General features: G+C 48.6%; 1 protein-coding gene across 24 annotated transcripts in view; it reads right to left on the reverse strand.

Annotated features, from left to right (window-relative positions):
• MAPT (microtubule associated protein tau) overlaps window positions 1–17,981 on the reverse strand; it is a 50,466-nt gene that overhangs the window by 2,879 nt on the left and 29,606 nt on the right. For 5 of the 24 annotated variants that reach the window (XM_052785133.1, XM_052785127.1, XM_052785130.1 and 2 more), the window contains 10 exons: window positions 15,166–16,080; window positions 12,550–12,605; window positions 11,134–11,313; window positions 9,761–9,893; window positions 9,065–9,115; window positions 8,340–8,605; window positions 4,904–4,996; window positions 4,664–4,756; window positions 887–968; window positions 140–252 (listed from right to left, as the gene is read on the reverse strand). In XM_052785133.1, the coding sequence (XP_052641093.1) occupies window positions 140–252; window positions 887–968; window positions 4,664–4,756; window positions 4,904–4,996; window positions 8,340–8,605; window positions 9,065–9,115; window positions 9,761–9,893; window positions 11,134–11,313; window positions 12,550–12,605; window positions 15,166–16,080 (1,982 nt within the window). Of the gene's footprint in view, window positions 1–139; window positions 253–886; window positions 969–1,332; window positions 1,372–4,663; window positions 4,816–4,903; window positions 4,997–8,339; window positions 8,606–9,064; window positions 9,116–9,760; window positions 9,894–11,133; window positions 11,314–12,548; window positions 12,606–15,165; window positions 16,081–17,981 lie in introns of those variants that run through there. The other 19 variants (XM_052785143.1, XM_052785142.1, XM_052785147.1 and 16 more) reach the window with 15 other exon arrangements.

The following is a 17,981-nucleotide window of genomic DNA, read 5'->3' on the forward strand; positions in this document are numbered from 1 at the left end:
TGGTCTAAAGATGAGCTGGGTGAGCAGGACCTTCTCCGAGTCCAGACTTCAACCGCTCTTTGCTTGCATGCCTGCTCACAGGACAGACAGACACTTGCAGCAGAACAGCATGCCTGTTCTTGACCCAGTGCCCCTTTACCTTTTTATTTCCTCCTCCAGGGACGTGGCTGATGTTATCTAAGGACCCGATTTTCGATTGCACCTTATCTTTGAAGTCCAGTTTCTCAGATTTCACCTCCACCTGGCCACCACCTGGAAGAGAAGAGCACAAGCTGGGTTAGCTCCTGCGCCAGCCAGGGCAGGCCGGAGAGAAAGCACTGAGGTCTGAGCTGCCGCTCCGAGGCAGCTCAACCAAAGCACTCTGAGGCTGAGCAGAAGGTGAGGACCAGGAAAATGGCAGCAAGAGGGACCCCATGGTGATTTGGGAAACCCAGGAGCCAGGCCAAATGGGAACCAGGGTAAAGAGACTTTCTAAAGGATGCTGTGCAGAGCTGACAGACAGACATCCCAGTATTTTACAGAACCAAGGGCAGGGAGCTAACCTTACTCCCCTAAACACCAGCAGTCACCCCTATTTATTCCTAAATACTTCCCATTTACAGTGATGTGTTGGCACAGACAAGGGTGTCCATGGATCACACCAGATCCCTCCCCTACTACCAAGTGGTCAGGCAGACTGGAGAGGGTCTGGCAGTGACAGAGCTGGGAACAGTGTCCATCACCCCAGGACTCACTCTGATGCTCCAGTCACTGTTCCACATGCCTCCCCTCGCTCCCTGCACTACCCCAACCCTCTCCCTGTCTCCAGATGCACACCATGATGCAGCCTGCGAGCTCCCAAGGACCAGCACCCGGTGCTGCCGGATGCTGCAGAGTCGAAGGGTACCTGGTTTGTGATGGATGTTGCCCAGGGAACCACATTTGGATGTCACATGGCTCAGGTCAACTGGCTTGTAAACGATTTGAACCTGTCCGTACAAGAAATGAAAAAGCAATGAGCTTACTGCCACCATGGGCAACCTGGGGAGGGGGAGGCACAACACACACCGGCACCTGATCTGGATTCAAGGGAAAGGACAGCTTAAACCCCAGTAAGATTAATAATACAAAAGAAACTGTCATCAGAAATGGGAGATCATTAATGCCCATGTGCAGTAGCCTCTCTTAACATGTCAGCATGCACAAGATCACCTCTCCACAGAGGGGGGGAAGTAGAGGCAAGTTTAAAGTGCTTAAGTGAGAGAGAAAGTGGAGTGGTAATTAATTAAGATTTGCATACACATCATCCAAAAGGAAGAGATATACCAGAGAGAAAACGTAAAAAATAAATACCTTTTCTGGTGTAAAACATAAAGCTTATGTCCACAAAAACTGAAAGAACAGAAATGATCAATGTGCACAGAACTTTTAAAAGAGTGACCAAAATATGCATTTCTGAAAAATGCTGTAACGGAAATAGGGGTTAAAAAAAAAGCAAAGCAAAGTCTAAATATCTGGTAGGAGTTCACATAATATAAATTAAAATGTCAATTATAATATATTGAACCACAACAGTATTTCATGATATTATGCTCTGGTTTTTTATTTGTTTTACCCGTTATGTCTCTGAACATGGGCTCCAGCAATTCCACTTAAACCACCCCATTCAAAGACCAGCCACAGCGCTGTGGCATGCGTGGGCGTGGGGCCGGCGGCCTCTTGTGCACGGACAACTGGGTTACACGAGACGCACACACAAGGAACAGTTAACATGTCGCTCTTTAGTGGTTACGTTAGCGGTTAAACACCACACTGGAAAACACCAATGACTGGAGAGGTCTGGGACCATCAGGCATGTCAGAGACAGCAAACCACAGCACGTACACACCAGCTACATCAAGAGCAGGAGACAAGGGGGTGAGAAAACATCCCCATACCCCCAGACGTTACCTTGGACCCTGGTTTTGGACTCACACCTGTGTGTGAATCAGCTATTGCTGTAGTTAGTTGGGCTGTGCAGGAGAAATCCATCATCAACACCTCAAGGTTGGTTCCTGCTCACTGGGATGTGTCTGGCTCTCAGTAACAGCCTGGATTACAAGGGGAGCATATGCTGCTCTCTGTGTTTTCACAAAGCACCACGGTGGGCGTGCTGCTCTTACAAACCTCGGGAAGGATGTGCCAGCACCAAAGGGACCTTTGCAGAGGAGCTGACTCTTCCAAGCAGGTAGGCAGCCTCCGGACCAATGTGGCCGAAAGCCAGCACAAAGGATTCACCGTAGCCACTGCTCTCCATCGCACCTAAGCACCCTGTGCTAACTCAAAAGTCCCGGGGTGAAGGTGCATCCTTCAGTTCTCATGTTTGCTCCGTGTCCACCGGCCCCATCACCCTCAGAGCTAGGTGCTGGACCGTGGTTGTGCACACCTCTGAGAAACACTCCACCCTCCATCATCCAGCCAGGAAAAGGAGGGGGGGAACAGAGGCTCAGTGCCATCGTCCCACCAGCACAGAGCCAGAGCACCATGCATGCCGGCCTGCCTTGTCTCCGATGCTCATGCATACCAAAAGGCACATTTGACAGAGTGGAGACAGAGAGAGGGGAGAAAAGCAACCCTAGGGTCTGGGAGCACATCGCAGACACAGACATGAAGACAGCATTGGGGAAACATCACACATTTAATACACTGGGCAGGAGGAGCACTAGATTCAGTCAGAAGGCAGGAAACAGACCCCAAAAGGACAGCTGGCACCTTTCTAATCCCAGCCGTAACCCTGAAGGGTCTTGTAAGCAATTCAGGCACCACTGGGACCTGGAACTGAAAGACCTCCCATTTCCAGAGCAAGCAATCAGCAATTGAAACACTTTCTGCTCTCATTCCAGTTCCCTTTTTTTACAGACAGGACTCCATTAACCCTTACCATCCTGCTGGGGAGCAGAGAAGGCTCCTCCCCATTTTAGCAAGAAAGGAAAAGGGGCACAGAGTTGCTTGCCTGGGAAACCAGTGCCAGAGACCTGGGGATCCCACCTCTCAGCTTCAGCAATGCTTAGGTCAACTTTTGCCTCATGCATCACCTTGTCAGAGCCTCCACTGGCTTTAAAAAAAAGATACCAACCCCAGGTTACTGTAGCAACAGTTATTCCTCTTGAAGCAGCAATGGCTGGGCAGGCAGTCACTGCTGACAGCGTCGTGGAGGATTAAGACATGACGGCCATCGAAACCCAGTAGTCTTTTGTTGCCCCTCTATTGGAGGAGCCCCAAGGCACAGCTCTGCTGCCAGGACAGCCTATGCAGCCATGCTCTGGCCACGTCAGCACGTGGCTTTGCTCCGAGCGCCCGCACCCAGAGCTAAGCTGCTGCTTTCCGTGTCAACACAGCCAGGCAGCGATCACACGATTTTCACTGCTGGCAGAGCCTGAGGAGGGGTGACAACCTCCATCCAAAAATCCAGATAATTCTTAACCCACTGCAGCCACTGCAGCTGCAAACGCTTGCCCACGGTGTGAGCTCTCAGTAGAGAAAAGGATGAGCTCACCACCCTGTGCTGAAGCTAATTACCAGCCACAGCACAGATGATTCATGACAAACACTAACTCCTGGCGTAACAAGTGGCCCACCATGCACCAGGCAGTCCAGCTGGTGCAGGACCCTGGGATAAGAAAGAGCAGAACAAGCATGGAACCTGCTTCACAGAGGTCTGACCTCCGCAAAGCAGCTCCTCTGGCCCATTAAATAAATGCAGAATGACATCAAATTGAAGACGGAGGTTGCAAACCCAGTTATGTCCCAATGCTTATGTGCCAAGCCCTCCGCAATGCTCAGTTTCTCAGGGAGGGCATCCACAGAGATCAAAAACAGCACAAAGAAAATCCATCAGGAACATCTGAGAGGCACCAGATAGCTTCCACAGATGGCCACAGACCAGGCAACCACAGACCCTGGGTTCCACTGTTTGGGGCCTCAGTGATGCACCTTCCTTGGTCTGTCAGCTTTCCTGGACCCAAACTCTGTCTCCAGAGAGACTGGTGTAAATCCGCCAACCTCTGTGGAGATTCTCCAGGTTTCTGGCACAGTAACTGAAAACTGAGTCCGGCTATTTATCTGGGAATGGCTGGAAATGCCAGCATTCAAATCAATTAACTCAGTATTACTTTAGGCTCAGCCTCCATGGGCACTGCCAGACACATTTCATTAGCAAGGAGAAGCTTAATATTTGCATGGATCATACTTGCCTGATGGGAATGGGCAGGAACCTGCGCTTTCACATGTTATGCAGAGTCATGTGCAATTTAGCAGTACATTAAGCAACGAGGACTGTGTTTGCTTATAAATCTATCCATCTACTGCATCAGCAACTACGTCACTGTCTGCTAGAGGCCACCCATCCTGCAGACAATGAGGCATTAAGCCTTCCAGGTAGTGTAAAACCTTTGAGTTACCAGGATGTTTTGTAACAGACATGGTTTCTACACAGGTCAGTTAGTTCTGTCCATGACAGGCATGTACAGGACTTGTTAGGGTTCATCTAACCATGTCTTTTGGGTTAATGGGGTTAAATGACAGCACATCACCAATCGCTATCTGACAGCAGGGTCGCTGCAGATAGCATTGGCAATTTAGTGTATACAACATGCCACTAATAATAAGGATTATTACAGTGCATTCAAAGTGTGAAGGTACTCACACTGCCTCCTCCTGGGATGTGTTTGATATTATCCTTTGAGCCACACCTGGATTGAACGCTGCTAAAGTCCAACTTCTTATTAACAATCTGCACCTTTGGTAGCCAGAAAAGAGTCATTGCACGTCACCAATAGCTATCTGACGGCAGGGTCGCTGCAGATAGCATTGGTGGTTTAGTGTATACAACATGCCACTTATAATAAGAACTATTACAGTGCATTGAAAGTGTGAAGGTACTCACACTGCCTCCTCCTGGGATGTGTTTGATATTATCCTTTGAGCCACACTTGGATTGAACGCTGCTAAAGTCCAGCTTCTTATTAATAATCTGCACCTTTGGTAGCCAGAAAAGAGTGTGAAAAACAACATGACCATCTGCAGCTTGACCATGCGTTATATCACTAAAACCAGGAACCTGCCTTCCAGCGTCAAGAGCAAAGCAGAACCTCTGGCTTGCTGCATAGATTTGTCTACTCATGGGTTGGAAACTGAAGATGGAGGTGGGCAGGTTATACAGATTGGATATGCCTGGCTAGCAAAGCAGCCATGGTTTCCAGGCCAGAAACACTAGCAAAAAAGCCAGCTCACCCCATTTTCTTCCACTGAACAAAACAGGGAACTTGCTGGGCAGCAAACATGCTGGAAGCCACCAGTGTTCTGAGACTCAGCTTCAGCAGAGCCAGTGGAAGGAAGGATAGAGCTGAGAGAAAAATGCCTGCTCAGCTCCATCTCTTGTGCCTGGCAGCACATCCCCTCTCTAGGACAGAGATACGTGGCCTCATGTTTCAGCAGCTTGAGCAAACTGGCCAAACGGGTCAGGGCAGCAGGCTGGAGAGCAAGAGTTGTGTGTCCAGCACAGTCTGGGAGAGAACACCTGAGCTCTGTGCTGTGCAGGGCTCAAACTCCCTCTGCAGTTACAAAGGGAAAAAGCAAATGCTGCCAGGGATGCAGTCCCATGCCTGCAGTTTTCTTAACTCCTGTAGAGATGAGATGAAAGGGGCAGCACAGACCAACCCCAAAGGCAGCTGCTCTACCGCATATTCCTAACGCCATCTCAGGTCGGGGAGAGGCTGGAAACGGCTTGGTGCCACAGGGGAACCACATACAATGCTCACTTCACCCTCCAGTCCCAAAGCCTGCCTGCCTTCTCTGCCACACACAGATTTTTGTACTAATGAAGCTGTTTCCATTTAGGGCTTGTTTTCCCTATTTGGGTTTTATAAGGGCAGCTATGCTGGAGTGACCCCACACATAGGAACAGCTATTCAAGACAACACAAAGATGAAGATAGTCCCTGCTCCTTCCCCTACACGGACTGGAGTGGCTTTACAGCCCACGCAAATATAAACCAGAGGTGAATGTAGGTGAAAACCAGCAGGCACACAGGCCTACACTCCCTCAGGAGAAAGCCTGTCTGAAGCATAACCCTCACAAGAGGGAAAGAGACACAGCATCCTGCAAGAGAGCAGCATCACATCTCACTGCACATGCAGTCCTTGGATGACAACGTCCACAAAGCTGGCTGAGCAGGGAACCCTGCCCTCCATTTCAACATGTCCCCTGCCTGCTGCTGCAAGGAGAGCTCCTCTCTATACCCTGGTCCTTTAGCATGAGAAGCACCAAGGCTGACGTGTCTCCAGCGTTGTTTTCCAAGTTCATATCAACTAATCCTGCAAATCAGGACCCAGTTCTGCTAGACCAGGCTTTCCCAGAGCAGTATTCAGTGATCCAGCAACAATAGAAGTGCTCAGACAATGCAGAAATACTGGAAGAGAAGTGGCCTGGCTGACTCCTTGTGTGTGTGCCCCATGTACCTTTGCTTCCCTAGGCTGGGGGTCTGAAATCTGTGTGGAGACCAGGCTCCAGACCCATCTTCTGGCCACCCTAAAATCAAGCTTGTGGGATCAGCCTGTTCTGCTCCAGCTGCAACCATTCGGCTAAGAGCAGGTTTGTGTCCTACAAAATCCCCAGCAGAGCATCCAGCCATTCTTCCCTGCAAAGAGCAGTGAATTGTCCCAAATTCAGCTGTTCTTACTCTTTCAGTGACAACAACAAACATGTTGCCTGATAGAAAAAAAAAAAAACTCCTAAAAGCTGGATTTAGAAGAATGAGCAATTTAACCGATTTACAGTACACGGAAGGATTCCTTCTAAAATCCCTGAAGAAGAGTGTTCTGTGGGGACAGCAGGAAAAACTTAGGCCTTGTGCTAAGCAGGCAGGAGGGCTGAGGCCCCGGGACATGGGCAGCTGGAGGGACACATGCTGCTCTATTCATGACCAATGGCCAGAGCAGCCCTGCCCAGGCTCCAGAGCCCCCCTGGATTGTAGTACAAAGCAAAATGTGCATTGTCCACTAAATCGCCAGCCCTGGCGAAAAATGCACATAAGGAAATGTAAAGCACGCTGCTATTTAAGATGGTGAAGAGAAGCCATCTCAAAGCCTCCCCCCACGCCAAAGTTGAACATTCAGAGCCACGTAGTTACCTAGTCGCACAAAATGGCATGCACCACACTTGGGGAAGATTTGTTAGGGCTCTGTTGCATTAGCAACATGGCTTTGCTCCGAGCAGAGCAAGGTCTGCAAGGCAGCGTTCCCCTCGGGGCAGGCAAGCACCAGCACACAGAGACTCCTGACTGCACCAGCCATCAGATGTGCAGTTCTGTCATTTAAAATCTGTATAAGAGCCACCAGGCCTTCACCAGCCAAAGGAACCAAGTGCTTTCACATCTCCACCCACACAGCAAGGAGGATTTTATAAAAGCCTCAGGACATGGCCACACAGTGCAATGCAGCAGTGCAGAGAGGCTCAGATGGGTGCTGAGCAGCCAACACCACAGCTGGAGCCGTGTAACCATACACTGCTGCTCTTGGGGCTGCATGGATGAATTAGCTCACATCACTCCTTCACCCAAACTCTCCTCTGCTGGACTTGGAAAATTTAACCCGAGACCCTCGTTCCCAAGCACCTGGAGCATGGAGTTCACTTTGTTGCTTGTGAAACAGCCTCTCTGCGAGTGAAAAGTACTAGTGGTTGAAAGGATAATAGTGCCACCAGTTCTGGCCTTGCCACAGTGCATCATATAGCAAGACAGCACCTGATTCCAGAATGCAATCCAAAACCTTGCAACGGAGTTGGATCCAAAATCCCAACGTTCTGAAAAATGTGCCGAGCCTGGGACCCTCACAGGGAGGAGACCATCCTGTATGCTTGCTAATGAAGAAATGGAGGCAGCATTGAAAGGACTGCTCCGATCACGCAATATAGGATTCAGAAACACAACCCTGATCCTGCGACTCTTTAGGGCTGCAGGTCACAGTTTGCTCTCCCTAACTGGACACCACAAGGGAATGTCATTCTCCTAGCAGCCAGTCCATACGTTGACCTACCACCCCATGAAAGCCACATCACAAGCTCTCTGCAGTCCTCTCTGCAGGACAGCTTTACTGCACTAAGCCAGGCAAACAATTTCAGGACAAGCACCCAACCCAATCAACCCAAAAAACTTTAAAATCAGAATCAGGCTGGAGATCAGCTGAAGCTTGGCTGCCCACTGCTGTATCTCTGGCCCCAGCTGGGCTGCTGCTGCTCCAGGGAGGGCTCTCCCCTCCCAGATGCAGTGTCAAGCACCCACTGTCCCTACAGACAGGCTCCTGGAAAGCAGAGTCCACATTTACCTTGCCACCTCCAGGCTGGTGCTTCAGGTTTTCAGTTGAGCCAATTTTGGACTTCACATTTTTCAGATCAGGCATGGGTGCGGCTGACGGCTGGATGCGGCTCTTGGCAGAAGCAGGAGATTTCGGTGGTGTGCGAACCACTGCCACCTTCTTGGGCTCCCTGGCTGGTGGGGTGGGCAGAGAGGGAGTGCGGGAACGGCTGCCTGGAGTCCCGGGGGAGCCGGGACTGCTGTAACCGCTTCTGTCTCCAGACTTTGGCTGCTCACCTGAAGTTTGCAGAAAGAGGGAGGCAAGCTCAGGATAAGCAATCTGGGTACGCAATCCCTTCCCCACTCACTGCCTGCCTTTATGGGGTTGATCTGCCTGGTCCCAGGGCCCACCCGCTACTCCTAGTGCAGACCATCAGTAGGGGGGAGATGGCTGCACTTTCTTCTACTTCATTTCGAAGTGAAAACTGTGATTAAGGCAATTTCCTAATATCTCAGAAGGAAGATGGTCTTCATTGTATGCATCATTGGTAAGACTCCCCACCCGAGCATGACATTAGCATGCATGACAAATTACAGAAAAAAGACACTCAAACGAAACTGCTTTTCTATTAGAAATTTGGAAGCATTTTTACAAAATTATTTTATGTAATTAAATAAGGCCGATCACTGAGCAGCTTAGAACTGTCCCCAGTTTGAAAAGAAATGGAAGAAGAAAAGAAAACCCTTAAACATCACCTTTCTCAGACTTTGCTGCTGCAGGAGGTGGTTTTTTCTGCTCCTTTCTGCCTGTTTAATGAATGACAAAGATGCTTAAACATAATAAAGCTGGAAATTTAATTGATTTAAGGTTTTATGCAGCTCTGGTTAAGTATGAAAAATATATATATTCAGTGAAATGCACCATTTTAATAGAAATTCACAATGCCTGATGCTTTCTGGGGTTTTCTTCTCTGAGAATAATGGGCTAATCTCCATTCCTGCAATCGAAGAATTGATCCTCTTGCCCCTGGTCTTTGTGAAGTATTGCCAAGAGAAAAGGAATAGATGGATTAAAAAAATGGAGGTGCCTAAATCTTCCAAATTGGAGGAAATCCCAAAGCGATAAAGCAACTGCTGTCTCCTACACACTGGCAACTATATGAACAGACCAGATAAAGCAGCATCCAGAAAGGCTCACTTCAGAGGAATTGTCCCTAGCTCTGCACCCACAGCCCTGTGACAAGGCTGAGCAGCTCTGAATCACCACGCAGACTTCAGCCTGCTGGCCGTGCCCATGCTTAGGACTGTGCATGACCCCACCTGCACTGGGGCAAATCTGTTCACTACTCCCACATAATTGCATGGAGAGCCTGGGAGCACCACAAAAGCAGAGCCTCTAGAGTCAGAGACACCATGGGAAGGCAGCAGCACACTGCTGTCACCATCACTTACCGGAGCTGGGAGGCGTCTTGGGGGCCGTGGGCGTCTTTGCTGGGATGCGCGTGGCATTGGTCGAGTTCCTCTGAGCCTGCCCAGCTGCAGATCGCGGCGTGCCCGTCTTCGTGCCACCTCTCATCTCCGGGCCCTGGGGACGCAAGGGGGAAAGGCTGATGTAGGGGAGATCTGCCCAGGGATGGGCTATCACCCCTCATGGATCAGAGCCACATGAGACCCTCCTGCTTCCTACCCAGACAGCCCGCAGGAGCTCCCACAGGTTTCCCCACATGCAGGCATCTGCGATGTGCCCGTTCACACCCTGTCTCCCATCACAGCACCTGCCACAACCGCTGCACTTGTGGGCTGGCAGAGTAGCTGCACCGTTCTCCCGTCTAAGCTCGTAGCTTCAGCTACATTATTCACCACACACTCAGACCTGGTTAACAAGTATGTTCAACTCCTTTGTCTGTTCTCTAAATTTCATTGTTTTGTTTCCCCTGTCCTGCTAAAATTTTGTACCTAAGATAAATAAATTCATTGACTAGACCAGAGGCTCTATTCAGGAGTACAGTGCCAGACTCCAAACAGAAAGAAGCACCTCCTTTATCCTCACCTGTAATACACTATGGTAACATGTACATAATCTGTAATGGCATGTAAATAGCAATATGCTATTTATTGCCTTCTGACCCTGCAGAAAAGCCTCCCCAATTCTATCGCTTTCTAATGCTGGTCTGTTTACAAAAGCTTATGAAAAACATGCAAGGGACAATTTACAAGCTGACTGGTCCCAAGGCAGCAGGGAACCAGAGCAGAGCCATCGCAATCCCTATCACAGCGAAACCATATCCCATTGTCCGTGACCTGAAATCTCTGCTCTTTCCCTCACCACGGGTGTATTTGTATGCCTAAAGAAACTCCAAGCTACTTTTTACATTGCAGAATAAGCCACGGATGTGTGTGCATCTCCTATTCTCTGTGTAGCACCTGGCAGATCTGGCTCCAGCACATTTCAAATGCATCTGCTGTTTACAGCCAACACACCCATAAAACATAGCATAAAGCTGCAAAACAACGAAGAGCATGAAAGAGCATAAAGGGACCTGGAAATGCCTCAGGGACACCAGGTAACACCCTGCAGCAATGAGAAATTTTTGCCGTAACACAGAGCAAGAGGCCTACATGCTGGTGAGACAGACCCAGTTGCTTCAAACACCAAAACTGGAGCCAAGTCTGGCCATGGCCACTGGAAGGTGAAGGGGAAGCACATCCCACCCTCTCCACTGAATGAGAGACTGCTCAGCCAAGTACTATCCATCAGACCTGTTGGGAATGCCTTAAGGTATTCCCCAAGGCAGCTTTGCCTCTCTCACATCTCATTTCCTTACCTTGGCTTTCGTTTCTTGCGTTCCTGTACTGGCAGGTCGGGATGTGACAGAAGAGACTCGTTTAGAGGTGGAAGCAGGGCTGGAGGGTGTTTTCGAAGGGGTTGTGCTAGAGGAGGTGTGTCGTTGGGGGGGGATGGAGGGTCTATCGCCTGGGGGTTTGGCAGTGGAAGGTGAGGATTTCTTAAACATGGAAACAAAATAAAATTGGAACAAAAAAAAAATCAGTATGGGAGGGAAACAAAAGGGGATCACCAATATTAAAGAGGATTAGAAGGTGCAATACAGAACTGGGTGTGGGACAGGCGATGGCTCGTACTGCCCTCTCCCTGCAGCACAGAGCTGGGCAAGAGCTACAGGGCCCAGGGCACTGCCAGGGTCCCATGGCTGCACCAGCAAGTATGGGATACCTAAGCTCTGTTCCTCCCACAGGGTGCAGCAACACCCAAGCCCCTTCCTGGGGAAAGTGCCACCCTGTGACAGCCTGCCCTTGCCACTGCCCTCCACAGCAGTGGCATGTTTTACCATCTGAACTGCTCTATTTACTCCCAAACTCTCTATGTGCTCCACTGGCAAAGACGGTGCAGGTACAGCAATATCAACACCAGCATTTCTGGGAGATTAATATGACCGCTCCCAAGTCTCTCAACCCCCTCGTACCTGCTTTGTCAATAATGGATCACTGGTTTTTATCTAGACGATTGCTTGGTATCATGTCAAAAGCCAGGCCTGATACAACCCTGCCAAACCTCCCTAGGGAAAGACCCGATTTCACATGTTTTGAAAACAATTATATTCCTCCCCTTTAATTTTCACCCACTAAATTGTCCATCAGCTTGTCCATTATCTCACCCAGGCCCTAGCCAGGCTAATGGCCAGCTGAACAAAACCTTCTCCAAATTAGCAGTGTGACAGATATCTTTAAACTTCTGGAATTTACCCATTATTAAACTCTTGTTCCTCACCCAGAACACAGCATCTGAAAGGCCTAGATTATTTAATTTTTTTAATTACATGTCTTGCTTTTTTCACTGTTACGCTGCTTGTCCCCAATACAGCCCAATGCACTTTTGAGTTTGCTTTTGCACCGGTTTGCCCCAGCAAAGACAGCTGTATGCTTTCCGGTCTCAGGCTGAGAAAATGATTTCTCTAACCACCCACCCACCCCCATGAGCCACATGTTTGTTTTAGATTTGGTTTGCTTCCTCGCCCTCAAAGATCACCATGGATTGCACCATCCAAACCGGGGTGAGGGAAGGAAAAATAAAACCACTCTTGAAAGTCAGATGGAAGAATGGAAGATAATGGCAAGGTTTCCGAAGAGGCACAACCACCATCCAGGAGAGCAGGAGAGGGAGTCAGGAACGTGCACAGCATGTAGTGAGTTGATGTTACCTCTGGTTTTGTTTTTTAGCTTACCTTCGGTTTCTTTTCCTCAGCTTCAGTCCCTTCCTTGTCTTTGCTGTCAATACGACCTGACAAATGGAAACACTCAGAGTTACACTTCTTGGGACTGGTCAGCAAACTCTGGAGAGATGATAATGCCTGAGCTACAGCAACATGCATGCTGGGTGGGTGTTCCATATTCCTGCTCTCCTTTAAATTAAATACTATTCTTAGAAATATTACAAAGTCACTCGTTTCTTGCAGAAATAGTTCCACATCATAAACACATTCTTTCTGGGTTAACAGATTATCCTGTGCACAGGCAACAGTGCATTAGTCATCACTGGAGCACCAGACACAGGCAACAAAGTTTGCATGAGACTGTTTTGCCCAGATTTGTGCTCAGTTCCAGTAGCATCTGTTCAGTTTAGGACAGAACAGCTCTCTTCAACCCCAAACATGAGTCTCCCTCTCTAAAACACCCATTGGTTCTACGAATCATATAAATAAAAACTAAAATGGAAGAATGCCCCAATCCTAACAGCACCAGGTTGCCCATGATCTCATTTAAAGTTGTTGTTCAGTGTGTTAGCTTTGCAAAGCATTTTTATACCCGGCTGTTGTTAATTCCCATCTCTCCTGACACACTGCTTTCTGCCTCCCCAGCAGACAGTCTGCCTTTGATCTGGGTCAGACCCTGCAGGGTCTTAAGGTTTTAGCTGTTGTCCTACTTGATTTGTATCAAGCTTACAGTGACTCTGACAATATTTCAGTGTTTTGTCCCATTAGTCTCCAAGCACAACAGACTGCAGTATTGCTAATTAGGAGATTAGAAACAGGGAGAAAGTGACGTTTGTACTGTAAGGCATTCCTAACAAAGCCCCTTTTCCCCGTCTTCAGCTAATTCCACCCTAATCTGGCAGAAAAAGCTGCTGATATTCTCCCCAGTGTTTTGGAAATTTGTCCTGGGAGGTCAGCCCTTTCCTAGTGACATGAACAGTGTTGTTAATCCAGCACTGACCCATCCCAGCAGCCACTCCCAGAGCTGCTGGATGCACTACCCTTCCCAAATTCAGTTAAACTGCAGACTGGAGCAAGGCTGGAGCTGAACAGCCTCAAAGTATCTCTGCCTTTGAAGGAAAAGATCATTAAATAATTAAAGAAATTCCTCCCATTGAATCAGAAACTGGTAGATTCTGGGCAATGTATCCCCAGCCCGCCATCGTTTTCAGGCTCTGATGCACGCGATAGCAAGCCATGCCAATGCCCTGCAGCACATGTGCGAAGCTTCCCGCTGGCTTATTAGGTAGTGAACAACAAGAAATATGTTATGAGCTTTAGCTCCAATGGAAAAAGCTACATCAACAATTTCTTCATGAACCCTGTGCAGCAAAGAGCATACTCTCTCTGCTGCAAACCAGAGCAGGATTTCCAGGCTAATGGAAGCACCCAGCTTTTGTGATGCAGCACTGGGGTGAAAGGAAGAGCTTCCCCCAGGCCAGGCCCTGGACAGCCAGAGCTGAGGTACAACATGGTGAGAGACCATCGGGTTTTAACGTGTGTCCTGCTGCCCCAGCTTATTAACACAAATCACTGCAAAACCTGCATTTGGCCACTGAGCAGGGGCCCTAGCGACACCCCTCTGACCCCTAGTAAAGGTGGAAAATAGCTTTTGGAGAAAGAAAAGGTCTAAGAGCTCCTCTGTTGGCAGGGATGCTCGTGCATTCAGCGGTGACCTCAGACCTTCACCCAAGACAGCCAAGACTGAGATTGCTGCATGAACAGGGCAGCTCCAGGGTCTGACTGCCCTTCCAGCCTAGCCTAGCCTAGAGACACACACGCTGTTAGATGCACCCAAGAGCTAGGCCTCCACACACACAGGCAGCTCCCACAGAACACCCCAAATACAGCCATCGCGTTGGACCACCCAGGGACACATCATCCAGAACTGGGATCAGAGCAGGATGCTTTGTAAGAGCATCGGACATGCCCTGCAGTGGGCAAAGGTCCAGCTAGCTGTAGACCTTGCCTCCCACAGCAGTCAGTAGTGGACATTTAACGGAAAAGTACAAGAAACAGGAGCAATGTGGGGCCTTTTCCACGGTTAGACCTGCCATCTCACTTGTCTTTTTCCTCCTCCCTCCTCTTTAGAAAAGCCAATACAAAGAGTTATTGGACCGGACAGTGGACACATGCAAACCAGATGGCACGTGTCTTGCTGGAACAAGCTGCAGCGTGCGCCGGGTCAGCCCCACTCCAACATGCCAGAACAACGTCCATCCGGTCTTCATCTTCTCTGGGAAGGTGCCAGGTGTGAGTTAAGGTGCCCACCCCACAGATCCAAGGAAATCAAAACAAAAACAGGTGAACAAAGCATGATCGGGGACACGCCAGCACCATGCAAGGGACGCAAAACCGAAGCGTAAGGGTCTGGCAAGTATGCCAGGACAACCAGGATTAAACTAAAGAGGGAAGGCGGGGGAGGGAGAAGCAGCGGCACTTGTAGATCAGTTCACAGCAAAGGTCCAGGCCATTTCCCAAGCAGCAGGATTCGAGAGGTGGCAGCAAGCTGAAGTACTGGTTCAGGCAGCCTTGTCGTGAGCAAGCCACCGGCAGTGTGAGCTCAGGGCAGGCAAACGTTGCACACACCTTTTAGGAGAGGCACACGACTGACGGCTTTATCTGCAACATGAGCACAGGGTTTCTTCTTGGGCGTCCGGCGTCCTCCTGTATCTGGCACAGCCTCTTCCAAAGGAGCATCTTTGTCTTCCATGTCATCTTTTAACTCAACAGGGAGTTTGGCTGTTTCTAGCAAGGGTCCAGAATCTTCTCCCTCCCTGGGTTCAGCTTCTTTCTCAGAGATGATTTCAGAAGGCTCTGGTGGGGTGACATGTGTGTCTTCTTCCCCCTTCAATGGCTGTCTCCTCTCCTCTTGGTCCTCTCCTGCTTTATGTGATTCAGTTTCAACAAGAATTGCCTTTCTTGGGATGTCTCTGAGGACATCTTTGGACTCGTTTTCTTCAAAGGCATATTCTTCAAGAGCTTTCTTGGCTGTTGCTGGACACAAGCCCATTTCAGGTTCTGACGAAACATGTTTTCCCACCAGGGAAAGCAAATCCTGTTCAGAAGTTTCATCAATATCACGGTCCTCATCTCTTTCCCGTCCACTAGCATCTTCTTTTAATGGAGCTCTGGTATATAAAGGAGATGGCCCATCTTTAAGATGGGAGTCATCTGTGCCACCTGCTCCTGCCAGCCCCTCAGTGCGCACATCACGACCTAGCTCTGTTCCCAGTGCTGGATCCACACCAATGCCTTCTCTGCCTCGATGATCCCACAACTCATTGCTGCCTTCAGATGCTCTGGAGTCTTGGTACATATCCAGGGGTATTGGGATGGTGACCTCGATTCTGGTAGGAGCTGCCGTTGTAGCCTTCGTTTCATGCGACAGAAGAGGCTGCTGAAGAACGCCAGCTACCTGCTTTGTGGGCTGGCTTTCTCTTTTTATTGCATCTTCCACACGCTCCTGAGGGCCAGGTTGTAGCTTTGGAGAGCTTGGCTCCCCTGAAGTTGAAGGCGCAGAGTTCGAAGCATGGGTAAACAATTAGCACAGGCATGTCAAATAAGTAGTCAGACATGTAATGCTGAAGAGAGACTAAGGATTTCTACTATCAATTTAGAGGAAAAAAGCAAGTCCCACATCATCCCATTGAACAGACAACTCACTTCTATAGTGGCTTTTGCCTTTAAAGAAACTCTGATCCCCATAGGAATCAGGAACAGTGACAGCCACAGCGGGTGGGAGACCAGACTCCTCCCTGGACCCAGTCTCGGAGGTAGCTGTGGTATCCCAGGCATGTGCCATAAAGGCCAACATCTGCCACACCTGTGGTATATGAGCTGGTTTAGCTATAGAGGTTTTCAGAAGCCAAGAATACACCCATTTTCTAATCTACCACCACCACTGGACCATCAGTCTGCTAGTCAGTGACCACCTCTTGCCTCAAGGGCCCAAACAAAACAGGCCAGACACCCTCCCCTCCTTCACAGGCTTACAAAATCCCTACAGTCTTCTCCTCCCTTGCAGGAAATGTTCATGCAGACATGGCACCAGTTACATCCTCCCAGAGCGCAAACCATCTCTGCTTTGTTCTCCTGTTTGCTAATGAGCTTGGGGAAGAGCACTCCTACATCTCCTCTATTATTGCTGTGTATTTCAACGGCCAGTGGAGCAGAGAGCCTCAGTGGAAAGGACTGTAAGTAAAAATATGGCTGTAGCAACACAGACACAGCAATTTTGGACTGTGCACCCACTCAGGCTAATCAGAGCTCCAGCACTGCTGCCACCATTTGGGCAGAATGTGACATTTAAAACCCAAAACTGAAGGTCTCAGAGACACAGATCTCTTTTTTTTGGGGGGGGGGGGCACTTGTAAAAGAGAGAATTCTGTTCTACCACTGATCTCATGCATGACACAGTCCTTTACAATTTCACCCAACAATTGCTGCATTAAGCCATATATTCTAGTTGAGCTGGAGCTTTTCTGTTAGAAATTCATTCAACTGAAGCAAAGATGCACTGAGCAATGGAGAATTCACCCTGAACATAGGTAAATTGCTTTAAAGTCAACTGCCCTAGTAAGAATGTGCATCTTATATTATGAATTTGTCCAGCTTCAAATACTCTTTGGTCTTTTTCAGCACTGATCAGGTAAACTAAAGAGCCTAGATCAGAGCACTTCAGTACTGACATTTCTGTTGTTGCTTTGTCAGATTAACAAACAAGATTAAAACAAGAAAAGAAGTCAAGACTGACTCAGTCTTTTATCAGTGTTCTCCCCATTCTAAGAGAATATAATGGTTAAGTGAAACTACCACACAAAGATCTCCGAAATTGTGGTTTAAGAGAAATCTTAAATTGGCACCTACGGGCAGGTAATATTTGAAATGTGGCATCAAGAAACACCTTTTATAACCACAGGGATTTGAAGGGTGTTTATGCAGTAGCCAGCAGACTGTCCTGGCTCATTTCTTCTGCAAACAAACAGCATGACCATTAATGACTGCTGGTGCAGAGATGTGGACAGTCAGTTCATTAGCTGTACTTCCATATTCCAGGACCTGTTGGGGGTTCTGAGGCAACCCTGCAGCACAAGGTCAAGAGCTGGCAGAATGCCAGCAGAGCGAAAACTGCAAATCAGAAGACTCTTCTCCACCTGAGATTCCAAAGGCATTTTAACACGCTCCATCTTCACTGTAAAGATCATTTTTTCAAATCCCACAACACAAAAAATGAAGGTAGCTAGTAACAAGATATCCAAGACTCTGTGTGTATTGATAATTGTATTTTCCTCTGAATCAAAGAGAACTATTAAAAGGAAGTAGCACATTATCACAAGTCCACTTTCAGAGAAGCAACAATTTACATAAGAACCTAGAAATGTCAAATATAGGTTATATCAGAG

Source organism: Harpia harpyja, chromosome 4 (genome assembly GCF_026419915.1).
Source record: "Harpia harpyja isolate bHarHar1 chromosome 4, bHarHar1 primary haplotype, whole genome shotgun sequence".
Classification (NCBI taxonomy): Eukaryota; Metazoa; Chordata; class Aves; order Accipitriformes; family Accipitridae; genus Harpia; species Harpia harpyja.